Source organism: Rhagoletis zephyria, unplaced genomic scaffold (genome assembly GCF_001687245.7).
Source record: "Rhagoletis zephyria isolate East Lansing unplaced genomic scaffold, Rhagoletis_zephyria_1.1 Rzeph_scaffold_01840, whole genome shotgun sequence".
Lineage (NCBI taxonomy): Eukaryota > Metazoa > Arthropoda > Insecta > Diptera > Tephritidae > Rhagoletis > Rhagoletis zephyria.
The window spans coordinates 78,671-104,031 of NW_016158924.1; the positions used below are offsets into that span (position 1 = coordinate 78,671).

Genomic DNA, 25,361 nt, shown 5'->3' on the forward strand with positions numbered 1-25,361 from the left:
GCCTTATTGCCATTTAGTTTAAGTATATGTATAGCATGTCAACGAATAACTGTACACGTTTTTTTTCACAGAAGGCCCCTATACATTAGGTAAGTTTTAAAAAATTTCACTTATGTGGTTTTTGAAATGGTCGATTAAATTTTATTCATTTAAAAATAAAGTTTTTTTGGGAACTGGTAATCGAATGTAAAGTAAAATCAACGGATACCACTATCCAATTTCTATGTAGACTTACTCGCTGATTCCGAAAATCGAGTTAATTTTTTATTCTGTGCATTACTCAGGTGTATGTACATGGCGTATGAGTAACATTATTTCCAGATAATTTTTCCACTCATTACTTCCATCGATTATTTTCATTAACTTGATTTTTTTGTATCGGAACAGGATTTAAAACAATTAAAAAAACAAAATTGACGCAGAATTTGTTATTTTGCCACGCTTATATCATTTCATAATCTTGTTTGTCCAGACATAGAATATGCAAAAACTAGTCTAGACATCAACCTCCAAGAAATATAGAACAAGGGCCTGTTTTTCACTGACAGTTTAAGCTTAGATTGCGTAAACTGAGCTTATATTGAACAGCTGGCTGACATTTGATTGGCTTAGTCTTAGTTTAAACAACAGCCGTGCACGGAAAAACTGGGTCTAAGCAAAACTATAAGCCTAGACATCTACCTTGTCGGAAGTAGTTGAATATCTTGAAAAGTCATACAAATTAATAAATAATAAAAAATTTACTCTATTCTCGGAATCAGCGGAATCAGTTATACATGGGTACTGGACAGAAAAAAAAAACAACATTTTGTGGTCCAGTGTTATCAAAAACCGACAAAAATTTAAGCGAAATACGTAAAAAAAAAATTTGATTTTATTCGCAAAACACTTACCAAAAACGATATAGGCCACCATTCAAATCAAAAACTAGGTAAACTAACATTAGTTTGGGTACAAAATACGCGACTATTCTTCGTAGGGTTGTTTATTGCTGAAATAAATCACGCAAAAATTTTAGCCGCCTACTTCCTAACAATCGACAAATATGCAACGTCTGCGATAATTTTTGCTAGTATTTATTTTATTCTCCTTTGCTTGAATTATAATTAAAATCATTAAATTAAATTTACATAAATTTTACACAATTTGTTGCTTCAGCCATATTTTATATTTACTCAACCAAAATCGTTGGCCTTGACTACCCGAAAGTTTTATTTGGATATTGCTCTGTCTAAAGCAGTTTCGCCCCACTTTCCTGCAGCTTAAGAAAATTATAATTTAAATATTATGTATATGGAAAAAGTATGTATTTCGAGTAACAAGTCATTGCCACAAATTACGAATATAAATATGTGTAGTTATATAATACCCTTCACTTGTCGTTATCTTCTGCCTCTTACACTTGCACTCGCTCTCCTTGCTTGAACCCCGTTGAATGCAATTTTCAAAAGTATGTCAGTAGGCGCATTCTATGCCTAACCAACATGCCACGGGCATAGCGGCAGCATTGACAACGAAGGACAACACGCCCATACCGCAATGAATTTGTTGAGGGAAATTTTTTGTTAGCTGCTTCGTTACTTAGTTGGCACAAGCTTGCAAACATTTCAGTAGTTATACAAACATGTACATACATATGTACTAAATAACCTATGTATATACTTGTGTAAACTTGCAAGCGGGATGCATACCTACCAACTGCGATTTCCACAGCAACCGAAAATTACTTAATAGGCGCAGCAGAAAGAAAAAAGCAATATAAAGCGTTATCGCGTTGGCATCGCTTTTGTTCTAATTTGGCTGTGTGCTGCGGCACATTTTTGCGCTTTTGCATTTCGGAATTTCCGCACGAACACGCCATACATACGTTTGCCAGCAGCTCCGCGCGTCAATGCATGTGAATGCGAGCGGGGAGTGCGCGATTGCATTTTCATTTTCATTTACGGCAGGTTGGTATGCCGGAAAGTAGGTAAAAGAAAAAAAGCACAAAGGAATCGCATAGCTATAAGTATGCGCATTCACATGTACATATGTATGTATGTGCACTAGGGTGCATCACAAAAAAAGTTGCAGGTTTTGCACCAGAATTATAAAATTTGTTATATTTTCAGACATCCATCGATATATTTTGAAAAAAACATTATGAATTACGTGAGCTAGTCCGTTTTGCAATCCCTTCCAAAATCTCATTATTCCGCTCCCGTTGATAAACTTTTTAAACAAATTTATTTAGAACTTCTAAGCTTAAATTTATCTGTCATTTCAGGTAGTTAAAAAAATTTGATAATTGGCGTTTTTAGGAATTTTCAAATAGCTCAGTTCACGTAAATCTTAGTATTTTTTCGAAATGTTTTAGCGCAAGTCTTAAAATATATTTTATATTATATTTTCGTAGGAAAAACGGTAAGTTTTACTTTTGGGTTGGAGAGTATACACGCACACATTGTTGATATACAAATCGTTCATTATCATTGCAAAATACCCCATTTGATACTTTTTCGGAAACAGGTTTTTTTTTAATATTTTGTTAGTTGACTATCACATACACCACTCTCCCAAAATTCAAAGCAACCCACTGGGAAAATAGGTAAGCACCTTGCGAGGTAAGCCATGTTTTCTTTCAGTTTTTAGTACCAAAATTGTCATCATGGCCAATGTCATCTACTAGTAAAGGGCAAAATGAACACCTCCGAAGACACATTACGTTGTCAGTTGCAAAATAACGTGCAGCCGAAGTTATTTCCAAGCACCGAACTACTCCGAGCGACTGCTCTGCATTACACGTAACTTACTTTGTAAAGCGGCTCAGAAGTATGTCTGATACCAAATGTACATTCTAAATTCCTACTTACATAAGGCGGCCATGCCTTTGTAAAAGTAAGGGACGTTCGGCAGGGAAATGGTAATGACTGCCAGGTGAAGAGTAAGTTGCTAATAAGGTATTATTACGTGCTCCTAATTCCCACTGGGAATATAAACCAAATTTTACATTTTTTCATGATAATTTTTTATGAAAATCTAGAAGCTTCTCCTATAAAATATTAAATTCACTAACCCTTAACACCCCACCGGCGGCCGCTGTTGTGTAGTGGTTAGCAGTGCGCGCTACCACTCCGCATGGCCTGGCTTCAAGCTTGGTTCAACCCAACATCAAGAAATAGAAAAAAAATAAAAACCAAATTTTTCTAATAGCGGTCGCCCCTCGGCAGGCAATGGCAAAAATCCGAGTGTATTTCTGCCATGAAAAATAGCTTGTCATAAAAATATAATCGCCGTTCGGAGTCGGCGTAAAACTGTAGGTCCCTGCGCTTTGTGTGCCAACATCAAGGCGCACGCCACAAATCGGAGGAGAATCTCGGCCAAACACTAACACATGCGTAAGAACTAATCTATTATTATTACTTGAAAGAATACAAAGGCATTCTTATTGCAAAAAATATTCTACAGTATAATCACTTTCTTGTATTATTAATTCATTCAAAGGTATTAAAAACACATTTTGAATGCCACTATATCGACACCTGAGTTGAGGGGCGAGCTATATCGGCAGCCAGTTCGAAAACGCCCCACAGTGCTTCGATTATATGGAGGCAGCTGAAAATAGTAGTTAACTCGACTCGATTTGCCAAATATTTTTTAATTATATCTGACGAAAAGAGTGAATATTCTAATTGAAAACCGTAAAAGAAGTAGCAGCGATATGAAATACATAATTTTAATGCGAGACTTTGAAATTTTTGGGATAAAAACCTTCGAAAAAATTATCGAAATCGAGTCGATATCAAATTTTCGAATTTCAGAACATGCCTGTATAATTGTACTTCCTAGCTCTTATACTTCAGTTCATTGACTGACTTCAACTTCGCTGCAAATTGAACAAAGCAAAACACGATTTTTATGTGAGACAAATTTCCACAGAAAGGAATGGTAGAAAAAGAATTTTTGGATATTCATTCTATTTTTGAGCTGACTACGATGCAGCATTCTACTTTGCATTTTCCGAAATGAAGCAAAAAAGCAAAACAAATAAAATAACGCTGTGCCTTCTAGAACACGTTACCACTAAGTCGATTACCGATTTTTTGCTGGGTACTGTGAACTTTACTTAGTATCAGTGACGGTAAGAACACTGGCGCTATATACATACATACATGTAATCCTCGCTAACATGACATTATTCCTGCTTGTACGAGTTTACATACAACTTTGGCGTCACTGGCATGTGACCTAGAATGCTTCATTTAGTCTCCTTGCATTGTTTTGCAGGGAAATACTTCTTTACTTAACAAATTAGTGCTAACATGAAATTTACTTGCATTTTATCGCCGCAAATTTGCATTCATTCCCTTTTCGCACGCCATCAGCTGCACACTGGATACGTGGCTAAATCGCATCATATATGTACATTAGACCGCGTCAAAAACAAAAAAAAAATCCTGCAATGTGACCAGCATAAGACTCAATCCTATCCTAGAAAATTATATTAACCTCAAAAGGAAAGAACTGATTTTCTTACGTGTAATTCCTATGGAAAAACTAAAGGATCGACGCGGGACCTCTTAGAATTGTTCTAAAGAGGGGAGATTCATGGAGGATCATTACTATACCAAATGCTAAAATTAGAGTCTTATGCTGGTCACATTGCAGGATTATTATTATTTTTTTACGAGGTCTAATTTACATACATAAATATTATGTAAAATTTTACGAGCGTGAATACATATGTAGTAACTGGCTACCGGGTTAAAATGGCTAATAAATTCAATGTTACTATGGGAATGGTAGTGTTTCGCACGCGAACATGTTCACCTTCGAGGTGATACTCAGGGCTAACGCGTAAATAGGAAGTACAGCAACTTGTTGTTTGTGACTGATAAAGGCGAGGTATGGAAAAGTTAATACTGGCCTTGATTCCATATAAGTTTTCACTAGATTTTAATCAATTCCAAATAGCTCTGGTTATATTTTTCGGCCAAAGAAACAGTTCTATAACCAAAAAGTATTTTCCAGAAATACTATTTTTGTGGTAAAATATTGATTATTTTTATCTTTCTTTAAAACAAAAATAGAGGACAAAGTCTACCTGATATTTTATTTTAATTTTAATTTTTTCTTTGTATCAGTCATTCTTTAAAAGCAACGTCAAGATTTAGGTATAATATACCTTTACTGAACCTAAAAAAATCGCTATATATCTCGAAGAAATATATAAAGATCCTGAAAAAATATGAAGAAACTAGAAATTTGCAAAAATTCAGAAGCATTGGAAAACTACCAAAACCCTTCCAGCTTTTAAACACAATTTATCTAAATTTTCACTCAAGTGAACTAGTCATCAATTACCGTTTTTGATTAAATTGGTTTAGGCAAAAAATGGCACCGAAAATAGCGTTTTCATAAAAAATTCCAAAAAAAATTTACACAAATGAAATAAAAACGCAAAAGACATTAAATACAATCACCTTGAGTTAAAATTATAAACGAACCACATATAGAGAAGATTTGACAACTTTCTTTTTCATATTTCTGACGCCGATAAGGTGCGTACGGATAAATTATAAATTAACTGCATATACTATACGTACANAGAATGGATAAAGAAATGCAGATTTCAATTTTTCGATTTTGGTCGCTTGTAACACTAATAATTTTCATCGAAATCGGCAAAGTAATATATTTTTGTAAGAGGACTGTAGGTCGCTTATGTTGATTGGATAATTTTTTCATAAGATATTGGCGAATAGGTCNCCTTGAGTTAAAATTATAAACGAACCACATATAGAGAAGATTTGACAACTTTCTTTTTCATATTTCTGACGCCGATAAGGTGCGTACGGATAAATTATAAATTAACTGCATATACTATACGTACAGTGACCATAAATATATTTTGAGAATGCAGTACAATTTTTCAAAAAATTTACCTACACATAATTGCTTAGTATAAAAATAACAAAAATATACTACATATATACATTCCTCGTCATTTGAATAGTGCGACCTTAACAAAATTTTTATATGGAAGAAAATGCGNGATATTGGCGAATAGGTCCGAAATGTACCAAAAACACGTTTTTCCAAAAAATTACGAAAACGCTTGTTTGAAAAGAAAATTGGCTTAAGCGATTACCACAAAATTTGTATAACAGTGCTATCGATATATTTGATTCTGGTCTTTAATTTCTCGTCATCCATTGTCCATGNTTGTCGCCCCTATGTTTATTTTTTTTTTAATTTTCAAAAATTATTTAAATGTGATGTAGACGTAGAATATGCTACATTTTTATAAAAAGTTAATGAACAAACAAAAGGAAAACTGTACCTACTAGGTATTAAAAGGTTGCGCTATTAAAATAACGAAGAGTGTATATTTCTTAATTATTAATCCAATTTTAAACTTTAAACATAAATCACATCTGCTTCATTGGTATTAATCGTTTGGTAATGAATATTTACAANTTTGAAAAGAAAATTGGCTTAAGCGATTACCACAAAATTTGTATAACAGTGCTATCGATATATTTGATTCTGGTCTTTAATTTCTCGTCATCCATTGTCCATGAATATTTAGAACGCATTGACTAGTTGAACCTTCAAAACCAGCTTACCCTTATGTAGTTATCAATTAGTTATCGACACTGCTATTATTTCGATTAGGAAAAGTTAATTTTAAAATATAGAAAAAAATGCGGGACAAGNCTGTAAAGCAAATTTTTTAGGCAAAATTTGGGTCGTTGAACACGAAAAAAATACCCATGGTCTCAAAGAAGTGTTTTCGAGATTTGTTCGAAAAACGTATTTTTAGTACTTTTTCAGTTATTCCTCAATATCTCATGAAACGACCAACAGTTCGAAAGGTATTGATGGGCTCTTTGCAAAAATATATATTTTTTGTGCAGATTGTGTTCCGTAACATCTACATTTCTCATCAGATTTTCATTTACTGTAAAAAGAAAATGATTGAAATTTCGGCTGCGTTTCTTTATACATTCCGGATAATCCAATTTCACAGCCGGAATAAACAGAATGCGTTTGAAATATACGTCAACATATCATCAGGAACGTTCTAAAGAATAAATAAACAAAAAAGTTTATTCCAAACGTTCAGAATGGATAAAGAAATGCAGCCTTCAATTTTTCGATTTTGGTCGCTTGTAACACTAATAATTTTCATCGAAATCGGCAAAGTAATATATTTTTGTAAGAGGACTGTAGGTCGCTTATGTTGATTGGATAATTTTTTCATAAGATATTGGCGAATAGGTCCGAAATGTACCAAAAACACGTTTTTCCAAAAAATTACGAAAACGCTTGTTTGAAAAGAAAATTGGCTTAAGCGATTACCACAAAATTTGTATAACAGTGCTATCGATATATTTGATTCTGGTCTTTAATTTCTCGTCATCCATTGTCCATGAATATTTAGAACGCATTGACTAGTTGAACCTTCAAAACCAGCTTACCCTTATGTAGTTATCAATTAGTTATCGACACTGCTATTATTTCGATTAGGAAAAGTTAATTTTAAAATATAGAAAAAAATGCGGGACAAGGGCAGGACACTTGGAAAAAATCAGTACATTTTGGGGGTTTTCTGTTTTGCAAAACCACGCCGGACAGACCTTTAAATAACATTACGGTCCTGCAAAAAAACAGAACGGATGGTCACCGTAACTATATGCCATATAGCATTGGCGTCGATGACTGGAGTATCCGCGAAAAAATTCACTAGTTCTTCCCTACTTCGGAATCCAAGATAAACTATAATAAAAATATTTTGGCGCTTATACTTTTGGTAACTTTTTGGCCGAGAACTAGCCAACACAGTAGATGAGCTAGAAAAAGCTCTACCCTTATAGATTGTTTGTCTTTGGCCGAGTTTTTCTACCGATTGGTATCGTGCGACTTGATGATGTCACACAAAGCGGCAAGACCTTAAGGTTTAAGCCGACTCCGAATATGCTTTTCATGGCAGAATACATTCGGAGGTTTGAAGTTGCCTACTGAGGGGTGACCGCTTTTAGAAAAAACCTTTTTGTTTTATTTTTGGATGTTGGTCGGAATCTGCGCTCAAACCCAGAAAAAATACCCCCCATTCCACTGTCAACTGTGGAGTTTAAGCATCATCGAATTTCAGGAAAATGTTTTCAATGATTGTTACAATATAAACCTATGGCAGCCATACAAAGGGCATCAAATAGTTGCCTAATGCTGTTTACTAGGAAAAGAAAAATACCACAATTCAGGCTTCCTTCCCGTAACAGAACCACTCTTACATTATTTCCGAAGCGAGGTACTTGGGGGTTATATTAGTAACCTAACTGAGTAGGGAGTAAAATATAGAGAGGCGCATAGAAAGAGCCTACACAGCATATTACCCATGCAAAATAATATTTGGTAAAAACTGAGGATTAAAGCCGAAGCATGTCAAAAACGTTAGAAAATTTGGCAATATACAAGGAGCAGATTCTTCAGGTGCTACAGCACAATTAAGTCGTGTCCATCTGATGCGCTTAATGTGATTCTGCATCAACTGCCTAAAGAACTCCACATCCGCGAAACTGCTGCGTCCTCGGTAATCGGACTCAAAGAGTCAGGCTACTGGAGGGCGCTGCAACACTTGCTTGCTCGTTCCGACTACCTAACTTTGCTAACATCTTCTAAGCGGAAGTACTGGGAACCGAAGGGGCTGTACTGCGTAGTAGTACGAAAAGCATATATTTTCTCAGATAGTCAGGCGGGACTTCTAGCACTTGCCTCAGCGGTAAAAAAGTCCAAAACAGTGGGAGAATGCAAATGTGCGTAAAGCTCGACGGTCGAGTTAGTAGACATCTTCCTCATCTGGGTTCCCGGCCATAGGAGCATACACAGAAAGGCTGAGAGGGCTGACGATTTGGCTAAGGCCCGAGCATCTCTTGATGAGTCCGAAGTAGACAATAAACTGTCCACTCGGACTTTTCAAAAGGAAACTGCATCTGTAATTCACACACTTGGCTTATGCACGTTGGAACAACCTTCAAACCTACAAAACTGCTAGGAATATATGGCCGCATTATAGCTAACCAAAGACAGAATAACTTGTAAAGAGGTCGAGGAAAAATGTAGTCACATTAACAGCCACTATAACGGGACATTGACCCATGGGTGAACATGCAGCTAAAATGGGCCTTCCATACTACCTTCGGTGCCGTAGCTGTAATCTTTAGGGAAGTAAAGAAACGGTACTACACTAACATTTCGAGTGCTCAGCACTGGCGCGAATAAGGCATAACACACTCGGGAGTTTTCCATACAAAATCTTAGGGAGACCTCCAAATTCACCATTAATAACTTAATAGATTCATCGGAAAACCTAAATGGTTTGACGCAGGGACTGAACATAACAGTTACACCATGCCACAAAATATAGTAAAACTGCGTTAGTTTTTCTCACTGACGCCAGGATTTTTTAAAGGACTTTGTAGTTTCAAATTAATTCCTACAATTATTTAAAAAAATCAGTTCAATATAGAAAAATAATATGGACAAGAGGAAATTCTGCATAATTAAAAAAAATTAAAATTTTCTCGTTCACAAGGATGACCAGGTATCGAAAATGTCCTTTAAGTTTATTTTATTTTTTTAAGGGAATAAAGTTAAAAGAACGAAATTCGCGGGTGTGGTCGAGTGCATATTAGTCCTTAACATATAATTTTTTCGAAATTAATTATTGTAAAATTTCTAGGATATTCAATGATAAAATTTGAAAAGGACATTTTCAATACCTAATCGTCCATACGTAGCAAAAAGTTTTATCGGCCTCAATTTCACAGAATTTTCTCTTTTATTTGATAGTCATACTGTTTCTCTAAATTGCACTGAATTTTTTTAATAATTTTTTGAATTAATTCTACTTTAAAATTTCAAAGTCCCTAAAAAATCGTGACGAACAGAGGAAAAATGAATATGCAGTTTTACTATATTTGGCCCAGGGTTTCGCGAATATATACAATTTTGTGTAAAATTTACCGTCGCACGGTGTTATTGATGAAAACTGCCATTGAAAAGTTCACTATGAATGAAATGTTTACAACTAAGTGATACATAACAATCGATTCCTTTTTCCCCGAAAATCGAATTTGAAAATAAATTTGTATTTGTAATTTTTGTACAAAAAAATAACAAATATTACTGACTGATTTTTATTTATAACTTTTATAAATAATAAAAGTCTTCAATAACTAAGGCAATTAACTTATAAATCAAAAATAACTGGCATTTGCAGATTATTTGGATTAAAATCCAAAATAGTTGCTACGTTGGATTTATAAAATAAAAATCAGTAATAACTGTTATATAATGAGTAATTAAATCAGTCAAAAGATAACCGTCAAAGAGCGATTTTTTTAAATAAAATTTGTAACTGTTCCGGTCCCTGGTTTGACGAACCCAACGAATCATAAAAGCAGATACAATCAAGGGCCCCAGAGAAAGTTATCAGCACTAATTGGGTCCTGGGCGTGTACTCAGGCGACGCTTCTACCAACCAACCAACTATAAGCAAAATATATACATTATTTATACAATCAGTATTATGGGAGCTACAACCTATAGTTATCCGATATTGATGATTTTTACTGCAAACTCACTATACTATATTGTGATAATTCAAAGGAATGTGACATTTTATGCTCTTAGCTGCCTAAGTTATGTAAAAAAATCTCGTATCTGAACAATCGGTTGTGTGGAAGCTATATTTTGTAGTATTTCATTTTTTTTTTTCAAATTGCGATCGAATATCTCGAAAAATGACCTCAATGTTCTGATCATTTAGTATACCTTCCCAGCTCTATCTGTTCTTCTAAAGGTACTTATGTACACACATCGGACTAAGGTTATAATACCATTTTATATTCACGAAAGGTATACCAATTGGTAAGGAAAGCTAAACCTAACCCTAGGCATTCTTACTGAACAGTCATAGATAACTGTAGAGATAACTCTAAGTTAGGCAAAGACTTATCCAAGGAACATAACAATCCCAGCCGTATTAAATGGAGGATGATGCATGGACAAAAACGCCTGCAGAATCACCAAAAACCCTTACCAAAATAAAATTTTCGGGCTGTGATCAGAGGCCACACATAAGTCAACTGCAGCCTTCAAAACAGTTACTCGACTCGATCGTGGACAAAGAAAAGAGATAATACGCTATAAATAACTTGTCTCCATGCTCGTTCCCTAAAAGAGAATATTTTTTTTTTTTACCAACGCTTCGAGTTAATAACTGGAATGCTGTAATCGCTGGATTCAATCCACTGTGCTCTTTTTACTTTCAGGCTTAAAGAATTGGCTTATGAGAAAGAGATTTGGCACCAACCATGAATCTATCGCTTAAATGAACTTCTATTTTGAGGGCCTCAATAAATCGTTTCATTTGAAGGACATCAAAAACCTGGATGAAGTGTTTAAAGATCTAAGGGAAAAGTTTTGAAGTATAATCGATTTTGATTCCAAAAAAATAGTCCAACATTCAAAGAGTCATAATTTCATTGACCAAACAACATATTGTAAAGTCAGTATAATTCGAAAAGCTAAATAGAAACTAATTTAGTAATGAATGTGTAGGCACATCAATTTTTTCACGGTAGTCGGCAGTCGAGCTTGTAGCGAATGGGGAGGGGATGGAAAATGGAAGTTAATATGACCATCTTGCAGTCTAAAAGCAACCAACTGTTGATGAATAAACTCAGTGGGAGTAATTTGTGGCGCCACAGTAATCGCTGTAAACGATTGCGAGTAAATTTGCCAAATGACAACGACAATAAAAACTACGAAAACAACTACTATAAAAACACGATAATAAAATAAATAATGTACAGTTGTAAATGGCGAAAACAAAACGGCAAAAAGTATTACATAAGTAAAAATATTTCGATATGAATATTTATGCAGGTGGCTAAAATAACAAGTCTACCGAAATAATGTGAGTACAATTGTGTTACTCACTCTTGGCAACAGTTGCTGAAAACCAAACAAACTGACTTTCAACTGCCTATAGCCAACTGCTGAAGCCACTTAAGCAAATGAAATTTTGAAAATAAAAGGAAGTAAATTTCAAACGCAAAGGGCTCGCAGCCAACTTTGTGATTTATTTCCGTCGGAAATTTAACAAAATTATTCACTTTATAACACAAACATTCACACGCGTACATATGTATGTGTTTTTGCAAGAGTGCAGATTATGAAGGCTCTTATTATGAAGAAAGCCATGCAAATTCGGGTTTTGTTTGGTTGGGATGTGGAGCGAAAAAGTGCGCGATTTGGCTACAAAATAGATGCTTGTTAACCGTATGCTGTTTGTTTACATTTACTTTGATATTTGTGTTATTTGTTAGTTTTATTAGTGTTTGTATTTGCTTGTCCGTTTCGATCCTTTTTTATTGTCAATGCAAACCACGTATTTCTTGACGCTGAAATAAGTTGCCTGCACACAAAGCGGTTAAAATCAGTTTGTGCTCAGAGGGAAATAGAATGTTCCAGAGGGAGTGATAGTTGAGGGCACGCAGTTAAATAATGCGTATGTACATTAGGGTGGTCCAAAAATACATAGGAAAGTCAAGTTTTTTTCCTGCTGCCACCCTCTATAACTGAAGGTTTGTTTGTTTTGAAATCGGTTGAATTCATTTTTTTGTTTTGAAATCGGTTAATACTTACCCGTGCCGACGTGGCTTTAAAGTTACCCATGTTTTTTGTTATATAAAAACATTCGTTATTTTATATTTTATTAACCACATCACGCACGAACAGTACAGTGGATGTATTTATTTTTCGTTAGCATAATCGGATATTTTTTTGGGTGTGTGGTAAAATAATTGGAAAAATAGGGGTTTCCAGATATTTGAAAATTTTAAATTATTTAAGTGCTCAACAAAATAATTAAGTTTCTTCATCAAAACTAAAAGCGTCTGAGGAGATTTAAAAAGATTTTTGTACGGGATTGAATCCTTTCTAAAAAATACAACAATATTTATTAACAAGTAACTTTTAAACAAAAAACATAACCGACTTCAATTCGTATATAAAATTTTAATATTTTAAAGACTTAAACCAAATTAGTAAGGGACCACCTGTGAGGTAACTTCTTCATCCTCTCCTCTCCTCTCCTCTCCTCTCCTCTCCTCTCCTCTCCTTTATTAAAGTAACGCGAAATTTTCTTGGTACACTTCACGTGGCCTTACTCTATATAGAGGACCTATACTACAAAGAGAAGCCCTGAATGGGATAAAATGAAATTATTTAATCACAATCCGATAAAGCTATAACAAAATAAAACCGGCTTATTTATTAATTTTCTTAAAAATAAAACAAATAAAAACGATTCAGCCACCTTAATATATGCATACATACATTTACGTTACGTTTACGCTTTGTTTATAAATTTTGGCACATTTTTTATGCGTGTCGTGTTTCGCCGGAAAGAATGCCAACAAATGACGGCTAACCGTAAGCCTGGCTGTGATTGCACGCATTAGTGGCGACAACAAAACCAAAACGTGGTGACGCTCAATCAAACTGCCGCCAAAAGGCAAACGAAATGCGTAGAAATTGCAATTGCTTGACTTTTACACATATTATTTCTCCCATTTCGAGTGGATTTCAGAATGAAAACCTATGGCTTGTGTATTGAAAGTAGGCTTGCCATCTTGGCGGGATTTGGGTGAACTGTCCAGGTATTTGGCTTCATCACCAGAGCCCAGATTTGCAAAAGTTTGTCCAATAAAATTAAAAAAAGGAAAAAAAAAAATTTTCAACAGCTTGGAAAATGCTCCTAACTACTCTGGCTGACTGTTAATAGCAATAACAAGTTTGTATATGTGGAACTAAAATTTAAACTTTTTTTATTTTTATTTTTATTTTCGCAACATTAGAAAAAAATCGAATACAAACATTACAACGTTTCAATTGATAGTATAAAATCCTCTACTAAAAAGATCAAATTTCTTGGTATAATAGGAATTGAAACAAAAAAGTACCCATAGTGGACGCCTTGAAATTATTATTTCTTTTGTCTTTGGTGTAAAAATGTATTATATTTCTTATACGTATATTTTTTCTTGTTTTTATTGATGGCTAAATTAATATACAATAAATATCTATTTGACAGCGCTATGGTTATGGTTATGGTTATTTAAGGGTAGGTATTCAGGCCCATTGCACCGCGACCAAATTTCATCTATTGTTCCCTCTATGTCAACTTTAGTTGTTCAGTATACACAAGAATTGTATTAACCCCTGCTGCGAAATCTCATGGGGTCGATATCGCTGAGCGTATAGTCGTTTAAAAATCAGCCTCTGCGATGAACTAGTATTGGGCAGCTGGTAATGAGGTGTTCCACTGTTTACTCTTCTTTACCACAGAACCTGCAGATATCTGTACTACAGAGACCAAGCATATGCATCAGTTTTTACTTTTGTTTTATTTAACAGCTTAATTTCCAAGGGTAAAGAATGTAATAAAGCATTTCACATATTTTTACAAAAAAAAGTTTTAATTGACGAACAAAAACTTTTTTAGTTTGTAGGGAAAGGCCATAATATTAATAGAATTGAAAAACGTTTTGTTATTCTTAACAACCAAATATTATATTAACAATCGATTTTGCTGAGCTCCCAGATCAGCAAACAAAAATTGATCGGTCACTTTCAAGTTGTTAGTACGCGCTACAATTTATGTAAAAATCTTATCCCGAAGGCATAAAAAAAATTGTGTTACATTTCAGGCTTCTACAGGTACAGCATCTTAACTTGGAGATTTACTTTTTTATACTTTTCATGAGCATGAAATGGTACCGTAACTTTAGTCCGTTATTTGAAAGTACCACAAGCCGAAGCCATTATTTATTTCGTTTTATTTGCAGCCAACTGAAGCTCCTTCATTCTGAGGAGTAGGCGTGCTTTTGTAGGGGGTTCTTGTTGGTTCTTTGAACAAGCTATCATAGGTTTCGAAAACTTTTCTCTAAATTTATTCAATTTCCCGTGCGTTTAAATAGGCTTGGGTTTAATTTCTCGATAAGTACTGTATATCCAAAATGTCCGCCATCGGATTCGACCTACTTATTTGTCTACATTTCTTAATTCTTATAGAAATAAAGTAACAAACCATCATTGGTTTCCAAACTTCTTAAAGGGAAAGGTTTTACGTTGAATCTATATACTTGACTATTTCACTGTAGCTTACCACAAATATTTTCATCTGAAGGGACCAATTCGCTCGCGCTCAGAAAGGTGTTGTCCTTACAATAGCTTCGCAAAAATCCACCGCCATCAAGCCAAGCATTGCCACATATTTTGCTAGTTGACATTTGACAGTTTTGAGTTTAATGGCGCATGACAGATGGTTATGACTATCTAACTACATACAATACAAGAGCCAATCTGTGAGTGCGATGCTTCTGGAGTGTGATAGCAAAATGATTATTGAATTTTAAATGGCATTAAAAGTGAAAGCGAAAGTGGCGTGTAGAATATTGCAGGGATTGAGTTGGTAATAAAAAAAGGAAAGAAAGACGGAATGAATGAATAACGTTTTATTGCCGAATAAATTCTAGAGCAGGGGGGCGGTGGTTGAGATTGCAGACTAGAGAGGTTGTGGTTGACTCTCTTAACTCCCCAAAAGGGAATGTACCATTAAGTGCAGGGAATGCCAATTGTAAATCGTAAATGTGAATAGAAATTGCTGTTTTCTTAACATTTGTTGACTATTTTTTGTTACGTTTATCGCGAAAATACCCTTCTTGTAAGATTCCTTTTTTTCCTATAGATTCCTATTACTAAATATTTTGTAGGGATAGGTGGTTTCTCGAAAATTTTCCGAAGGATTTTTATATTTTCTCAATAAACAGTAAATAGCTTGATGAATGGCTTGTGTATTGACCCTGGCAAATAGATCAATCCAGCAGCTGACTGGCATACTAATGAGGGATAATCAAGCGCGGGCAGAAAAGTATGAAATGAAAGCAAACACTACGAGGAATTTGAGCGCTCATATCTTTTGTTAAATAAATATAAATATACACATGCTTGCCCTTTAAAAAAATTTTAGTAGTGGTTGAAGCGGAGACATATTTACATATGAAAATATAGTTTTATATTTTCCCTCAAAGCGGATGAAATATCGATACACACCTATGTCTGTATATGAAGAATCTATAAATTATGTTTGTGAATGAAGAGATAGCGTAGAGAATGCGAAATATGCAAGAATGAGGAAAATGGTTGGCATAGGAGAAAACTAGGCTTGCGAAGTGCGCACTTTCGTGATAGCAATTTTAGAGCTTCATCAAATGCAAAGCTTGATAGCCGTGCCAAAAAATTGAAGCTTTCTAATAAATTTTTTAGTTTTTATGGTAAAAATGTAAAAGAATTAATATATGAAATATGGGGCATTCCAAAGTGACGGGATGGACACTTTAATTCGTTATTGCTCAAACTTTCAGGAAATTCTCTTTAACTGTTGATTTGACAAGTGTCAAACTATTAACACTTGAAGTCTGATATCAGTTTAATACGAAACTGAAAAAGAATAAAACTTAATTATATAATTTACGCATAAATTTAACATTTTCCAATCGTGACGGGTGGGACAACGATGACATCCACTTCTCTGAGGTTTCGCGCCCATTTTCCAAAATGCGTCAGACTGCCTCTCAATGGTTTTACCTTGTTATGTTTTTATAATGATCACAATAATCCCTTGATATTGATATGATAACATTGATATGCAATTTTTTAAACCAGCCTTGGTTACCTTTAACGCTAACGATTCTGAATTTAAACTTTGAAATGTCATTCAACATTTTTGATAATTTTTGTTTTCCAATTTCCATCTTGGTTCAAAGTAAAAGTCTTGAACAGCGCTAAATCACGCTTGTTGTTAGAGTAATATAAAATTGTGTGAAGGATGGACAGCTGCATGCAAATCACGAAAAATGCAATATACATAAATATAACGCATTTTTCGAATTGTGGGGTTACATTTTTTTCGTTGTTAAACAGGGGAATCGTGTTTCTTGTCTCAAAATTTATAATGTTTGGTGTAATAAAATATACAAGCATGTTTTCTTTTTCAAAGAACACTATTTTGACAATTTTTTTGTGTTCTTAAACTGAATTAATATAAATCTGATCTTTTTGAAAGAAAAACAGAAGCTCGGGTTTTAAAGGAAAAGGTTGTGTTTGTTTTAAGGAAAAATTAAACAAAGCAACGAAGTCTAGACGTTAGAATGCACAGCTGATAGATCGGAGATCGCCACATCTTCTCATTAGACTTCCTTCTATACTTCACCGGAGTAGAATCCACATCGCTCAATGTGTAAAGCCAGCACGACAATCGCTGAGCTAAACTTTCGATTGAGTGCTGACGTTTCACATCGAGTAATATCGGTTCACCTCCCGCTGAAATCTATAAAGCAGTCTCGTTTGAAGATGTGGTGGTCACCGAAGTAGCATCCATAACTTCTACTAATACTGGTATAAAAATCATAAAGGTAGCCGAGTTTTTAGGTGTGTGTGTACTTATATTTAGTTGGGCCATGGTTTTATTCCTTCGACGAGAGTAACAAAAGTGTTTTTTTTTCAAAAGTGAGTCCTGCCCCGGCTAGTAATAGCAAACATCCGAGCGAAAGTGCTTCTGCACAAAAAACCGTTTGAAATCAAGATCAAGGCGGAGGAGAAGCTCGACCAAACACTTAACAAACATGTGAGCGCCACAAATTTATTTATTTTAATTGAATATTAAACAAACCACTTAATTTATTTACATCACTTAAATTTGTATCTCAAAAATATTTGTACTCACCGCACGTGCATCAATTGGCGTGCCAAAGTGGCTTAATCCCAAAAGGATGACCAACCAAGACTGGACCGTTGCAACGCTATGCAGTGACATTTTGTGCGATCTTTAAATAGTTGGCTGCAGCAACAAACGAGAATTACAATTTCACTATGACAAGACACACAATAATAAATGTATTTATGTACTAAGTAAATGTGAATGCAATTGCAAAGCAATAATACTTAGCGCAAGCAGCACAGTTGAATAGAAGGACACAGCAAATAATTTTTGGCAAAAAGTCAACTTTCCTTTTTTTTAACTTTTAGTTGAACACCAAGATTTTTTCGTAACACTTTTTCAAATTTATTCCTTGTTATTTTTGTTGTTTATTTTGTCATGCCAAAAGGCAAATTGTCGGCTGAAAAAAATAAACCTACAAAAAATAAATAGTACGAATAAGAAACACACGTGACTAACACAACGCGCACTAGTTTTTTTTAGTACCATATACATACATATGTACATATGTATTGTATTTATACACATGTAAGCACGTATGTAAACATAAACGTATGTATGCCAGTATGTAGTACGTAAGTCAAAGTCCTTTTCACTAAAAAATTCACTTTTGACCGACGTAGCGCGCCTACGAAATGAATGTAAATTATTGAGGGCACTTAAACTTTCAAGTGAAAAGTAGCCGCGGGACAGCACTTCAAATGGCGCTGAAACAGAAAGTGTTGATGACAGAATGGCGGCAGACGCCCGACAGTCTGTTTATAACACAACAAAGCAATTCGAATGCGAGGCTACCGGTAGGTACTCAACTTATTTTTATTTGCTTATGCTTCTCAGTTATTTAACTACTATGTACATAGTTAGGTTTGTATTTTCTTTGTATTTGTATTAATAAATATTTACTTTTCCAAGCAAGGCCTATCGTGGCGTGGCAGACACTTAGCAAACCGTCACTGAAACACTCAACTTTTTGATTTAGCTCTAAAGTCACACGACTCGTTGCTATATGAGTACCGCACGCGTTCGCTGTCCGTTGGGTTCTGCTGTGCCAGACATTGCGACGCTTCTTTAAAAACCCATTGCATATCCTTTCGTGTATTTTTCTTCAAGGGCGGCGAATTCAGGCCGAAAGCTTTGTTTGGTGGCGAATTCATTGCACGATGTTTCACGATTTGTGCCAGCTGGCGCTCTCAACTTCATGCCATGCAACAACTCTCTCAAGGACATTCGCTGCCATCAACTTGACAAATTTTACTCCGCTTTTTCTCCTCTTTCCCACACTGATTTTCCTCTTATTCATTTGCTTTTTTCGTAATAATTTTTCGCGTGTTGCATTTTTGTTTTTGTGCGGCTTTTCTTGTTTCAATTGTGTAATTTTTTTTTGTTTTTCTTACATTCGTCCCTTTCATTAAAGTTTTTATTTTGTGAGGTTTTTCATTTTGTTTTTCATTTCGCTCTGTCATCTAGCCGCTCAGCTGTTTTTTGGCCAAATAGCAACGCAATATTTCTAGCTTTCTGCAAATTTTTGTGTGCGTTTTCGTTAACTTCACAGATGTTTTACGCATAGGTTTATACTTACGTATGTACAAACATATGCATCTAAGTATTTACGAGTATATATGTGCACGCTAGCACGTTTCAAACTGTAGTTTTGTGCAAAACATCGCAGCTCACCCCCCAATAATCTTCANATGTTTCACGATTTGTGCCAGCTGGCGCTCTCAACTTCATGCCATGCAACTACTCTCTCAAGGACATTCGCTGCCGTCAACTTGACAAATTTTACTCCACTTTTTCTCCTCTCTTCCACACTGATTTTCCTCTTATTCATTTGCTTTTTTTATAATCATTTTTCGCGTGTTGCATTTTTGTTTTTGTGCGGCTTTTCTTGTTTCAATTGTGTCCTTTTTTTTTGTTTTTCTTACATTCGTCCCTTTCATTAAAGTTTTTATTTTGTGAGGTTTTTCATTTCGCTCTGTCATCTAGCCGCTCAGCTGTTTTTTGGCCAAATAGCAACGCAATATTTCTAGCTTTCTGCAACTTTTTGTGTGCGTTTTCGTTTACTTCACAGATGTTTTACGCATAGTTTTATACTTACGTATGTACAAATATATGCATCTAAGTATAAACGAGTATATACATATGTGCACGCTAGCACGTTTTAAACTGTAATTTTGAGCAAAACATTGCAGCTCACCCCCCAATAATCTTCGCTGGCACCCTTTTCATTTATTTCAACACAATTTTTGCTTTGACTCGCAAAATGGCTGCACTTGTATAAACGCATACTAATGCATTTACTACTCATATACTTCTTTGCCATTCATTAGTGTGAAATTTCATTTTCACTCAGCTCAACCCAATTCAACTTTTTTTGTGTAGATAGTGTTGCGACTTGAAATATCCTGTCAACGACAATGACATTAGCTTCGAGCATATTTCCTTCACTGACTTTTCTCTGTCACAAAGAAGAGTTTGGGACACGTTGATAAATGCTTCAAAGGCATACATATATGTATGTACATAAGTATGTGTGCGTGCATGGTATGCTGCAAATAGTAGAACACATTGCGTATGAACGCTTTATGAATAAAAAAATTAGTAGTGGGAAGAAAAAAACTGGTAAAAGTAGAGCAGATATGAATAAGGGCTTCAGTCATATGTAATTTGTTTACGATACTTCGAAGCGCTAATGTAATTACTTAACACTTTCCGGAAATTTAAAATTTCGTTGATGTGGAAAATCTTTTGTACAAAGTCAAATTGACATTTTTCAAAACAAATCAAACATATCTGTGTTCATATGGAAAAGTAGCTTATGTCGAAAGGCTGGCTTTAGTATAAATCGGCATTTGCAGCATACGATTGCGAATGACTCACTGGCGCTAAGCCGTTAAACAACTTTTGGCATATAAACGTGGAAGAAATAGTTCCCATACTAGCAAGTCAATATACTTATTAAGTCTCATCAAAAAATTCCTTGCCGTTTAAAAAATAAAGGGATTGCCGCATTATACTAAAGCCAGCATTTCGACATAAGCTACTTTTCCATACGAACACAGACTTTATTAAAATAAACCCGTCTGGAGGTTCTGTAAAAATTTCAAAATCCAAAATGCCTCATAAAATATCTTACAGTTAAATTTGAAAACTATAAATTTTTATAAATGCGCAAGCAAGTAATAGTATTGCAACGTATATCAGTAGTCCACTTGCAAAGTGCGCTATGTAAAATTTTTTAGATTCTTAGTTTTTTGTGGGTAACGTATCAGTATTTAAAGTAATATCATGTCCACTAACAACACTGTGCAAAATCTTTCTATATTCTGAAAAAATAGCACCAAGTGTTAACTACTCTTGCAAAAGTCGGTATGATACGTATTAATAAACTTTCAAAAGTCTCCATCTTCTGATGAACTTAGAAAACTGCTTTAGGTCGTATAGACTGTTGATGTTATGTTAGGTCATGCTATGTTATAATTTTATAAGGCTCTTATTTATTCAAATTTTCGGTTAAAAAAAAATATTCAACTAAAAAATTTGTTCTTATAGTAGTCGTTTTTTTTTTAATTTATGGCTTACTATTATAAAATCACTCAACGCTGTTTGCAAGTGAACTACTCACGACTGAACTATACTTATAAAGAGTTACATATGATTTAGAAAGGTATTTTGATGCTGATGTACAGAAAACTCATAAAACTTCAAATAAGGTTAACATAAAGTGAAGAAATCAACTCAAAAGTGACACCAATACCAGTGCCATAAATGTACATGGTTGGAGCGGAAATGCCACCTAAATGTATGCTTTAGTAATGATACTGAAATAGAGAAACATCCTCAAAAAAATTAAATTATTAAAAATTAAACACTTGATATAATGACAAATGTGGGAGTGAATACACAGATGAAGAAAATAAAAAATGTAAAAAGCGGCGTATAAGTAAAGTTAAAGCAAAGGTAAAATTGCAAAGGTAAATATACATATAAAGATAAACATAAAAATAACAAGCAAAAAAGTCCAAAATCGGGCGGAGCCGAACATTAAATACTCGGCGCAAGTATTAAACATAGTTTTTCACCTTTTCGAAAACTGCCGCCACATGGTAATCAGGAGCGATTTTACCCCTATTTCAAACATCTTCGTTAAAACGTTCAGTTAGACAAAACTAACTAACTGAATTTAACTATATAGTTATATGTGGGCGGTATCACGCCCATTTACAAAATCTACCTTAATAATTATTTATTTTTTTCAATGGATTGTTGTAAGTATCAATTTTAAGTAAATTTGCGTTCTTAAATTTCGAATTATCGAAGTTTCGTCCATTTCCGAAATTTACCTTTATATGAAAAGTGGGAGTAATTTTAGTCCGTTTCCAATAATTCTCAGCGTTTTGGTTTTATCTGGCAAACACTATAATCAAAAAGAGTTATGTACACATTGATCGAACGGGTTTAATTTCGTTAATATATCTAAATTTTTACTTAAGTTATCGTGAGCACAGGCGGACGGACGGACAGACAGTCACGGCTTTATCGATTTGTTTTTACATGGTAATCAATATATACATTTTTCTATATCTATCTCGATTCGATTTGCCTGTTACAAACAACCGTTATGTGAACAAAGTTATAATACCTTTATGCACAAGTGTGTCCGATTACTTCTGAAGCACGAGTGGCATTCAACGGATTATTTTCAAACTCGGATTTCGACTAAGCAAAATGCAGTCAATAGCATTCGGAACGAGCTGGATTGCAAAGCGAGCCTTCGAAGGGTTTCATTTCTCTTCCATCTTTGAGAACTTCTTTATTTTAAAAAACTTTCATAGTAGCCTTTTTATTTAAAGAGTCTCGTGTAGCAGATACATTCCCTCATACAAAGAGCAAACATTTTTTTTGCCGTAGTTTCGCCTAATGGACATATTCTCCTTTCACAAAAGTTGAAAATTGCATACACGCCACGGCTCATTGCAGAGGTAAAAGTACGCGAGAAAAAACGGTAAGCTACGAAAATTTTCTTGTTGATTTTGGAATCCATATACGTAAACAAATTTTGGAGTTAAATAAAAAAAAAAATACAATTTAAAGACGAAATTCGTGATAAAAGTAAAATTAGCTGCTCTACTGCTGCTACCTATTCAATTTGCGTTGCTCCGCATAGAATATTCAACGTGAAATGCGTTGAAAAAGCCTTTGAAAAGCTAAATATTAGTGAAATTTCTTTTAGAAATTTTAACAAAAATCATTAACGTCTAATTTCTATTCATACCCACAAATACCCAGTTTTTCTACGCAAAATTATAACTTTAGAAACTATCTACATACATATGTGCTTCTCGATTCGAATCACAAGCGTCCAGATATAAAAATAAGTTATCGAATATGGGGCATTAATAGAAATACACAATTATTATAAGGCCATAAATAAGAAGACAAAAAAAGTAAACTTTCAAATATAAATGTTTTCAAAAAACGAAGCTCCAATGATAGTATTTCTAAATTACCTAAAACATTTAGAAATCTTGAATTAAAAATCACACCAAATTATAAATTTCTATATATGCCTGTATGTACAGTGCCGCACTAAATTTTTTGCACAGAGAGTTTTTCATAATGTGTGCAACATTTTTTACCTAAAAGTTCCGGCATAAAAAAATCTCGTAACTTTGTGCAAAACTCAGGAAAATTCAATAAATTTGCCTACACGTTCGCATTTTAGTATAACAATGTGCCGGTTAGAAGTTAGTAAAAAATTGTGTTGATCTTTTCGAATTTATTTGCAGGTAGTTTCTTCAGTTTGGCTCCTTTCAGAAATACTTGGAGTTTAAAATACTATTTCACTTAGGTCTCTACTGATTTTTGATCGCTAGATATTTGCTTTTATATATAACTTTTTTTTTAGTTGAATTTTGACCTTGGAATTCAAGGTCGAGAAACTGTTTTTGAAGAACCTGAACAATTTTCCCGTATTCACCAGTATTTGGGCTTTATAATGCCGTTTAGCTTGTATCTCTGTCTGGTTTGGATCGGAAGATATTTGATTTTGTCCATCTTTTCCCAAAACAGAACACAGTGCGGCGTGTAGTGTCGATTAGTAAATAGAATATGAAAAATGTAAACATTTAAAGAGTTCTAAATTTTCTGAATTTTTTCTTGCCAAAAACCGGGTCATTTCACGTCCCGGCGGATAATGCACCGGGACCGGGACAAAACTCTGAAAATCGGGACAGTCCTGCCAAAAACGGGACGGTTGGCAACCGTGGGACTGTCCCGTATTATACAGGACGTATGGTCACCGTAAGCATAGTTAGAAGCACAGAAATTAATGTTGCTTATACGCAATGGTATACCGTAGAACATTTTGAACCTAGATATGTATAAGAATGTTAATTCCGGGATCCCGGCCTTATTAAGTACCCAAAAATCCCGGGATTATTGGCAAGTAATCCTGGAATTTTCGGGATTTGTAATTTGCACCGATGGCAATAATAGAAACTCCTTTTCTTGACCAGTATTGACTATATTTCTTTTTTATTTAATAATTAATATTTTTTTAAACATATCTAGCTCATTATACATATAACACCGCGCGATAGTAAATTTTAAACACACAGAAATGATTTAAAAATTCCTGAAGAAATGTGCATAGAAGTTCGGGTATCAAATCAAAGAAGAAATCCTATAGTAATTAAACAGATTTGAATTTTTGGTGCATAAGGAGTGGTAAGTATTGAAAATGTCCATTTAAAATATTAGCCTTGAAATTTCGAAATATTTGTTTTTGAAAAAATTATATGTTAAGGACTTATATAAACTCGATGAAATCCTCGAATTTCATCCTTATAACTTTATCAGCTCAAAAATTTACCTATTTGTCCTTTTGAATCCAAAAAATTAAAATTTGTTTAAATTCTACATTTGATACCCATATCTTTATTCCACATTGCATTGAATTTTTTAAATAAATTTTGGAATTAATCATATCTCTGAAATAAATCCTGATGTCAGAGAGAAAATGTAAAAACGCTATTTTAAATAAAAAAGTATATTTCAAACCCATTTATTTATTATTTATTTTATGGTAGGAGAGCTTCTCCAACAATATAGAAGGAATTTTTTTGATTTAAGCTGTTGAAAAGTAATGACTATCTAAATCCCGGGATCGGTAAAAGCTGAAAAATTAACACCCCTGATATGTATATATATATTTATGGTGGCTTCAGCACATTTTAGGAGAAGAATAGTGCGCTATAAAACCAAGTAAGTAGTCTGGCTACTAGACTGGAGGCCACTTAATCAGTGCAATAAATGATGGAAGTAATGGTGCGGTTGCAACTCAACCCAAACAAGAAAATTAAAATAGTTTATAAAGTTGTATATAAAATCACGGAATGCGCCCGAATCCACATTGGAACAAGTGTTTTTTTTTGTGGATGAGCAAATACAGGAATAAAAGAAGCAATTGCGCCAATTTGACTTCTACGTAATGACAAATGCTACCAAAAAAGAAAACATCACTTAG

General features: G+C 34.3%; 1 protein-coding gene across 3 annotated transcripts in view; it reads right to left on the reverse strand.

Annotated features, from left to right (window-relative positions):
- The window catches only part of LOC108365336 (mucin-5AC), a 62,449-nt gene extending 43,586 nt beyond the window's left edge, over positions 1 to 18,863 (reverse strand). Inside the window, exons 1-3 of one of the 3 annotated variants that reach the window (XM_017619335.1) lie at positions 18,737 to 18,863; positions 18,058 to 18,248; positions 17,840 to 17,953 (exon numbers count right to left, since the gene is read on the reverse strand). In XM_017619335.1, coding sequence (XP_017474824.1) covers positions 17,840 to 17,929 — 90 coding nt within the window. In that variant the 5' untranslated portion in view covers positions 17,930 to 17,953; positions 18,058 to 18,248; positions 18,737 to 18,863. Of the gene's footprint in view, positions 1 to 17,839; positions 18,249 to 18,736 lie in introns of all 3 variants that reach the window. The other 2 variants (XM_017619333.1, XM_017619334.1) reach the window with 2 other exon arrangements.
- Between the last annotated feature and the right edge of the window lie 6,498 nt (positions 18,864 to 25,361).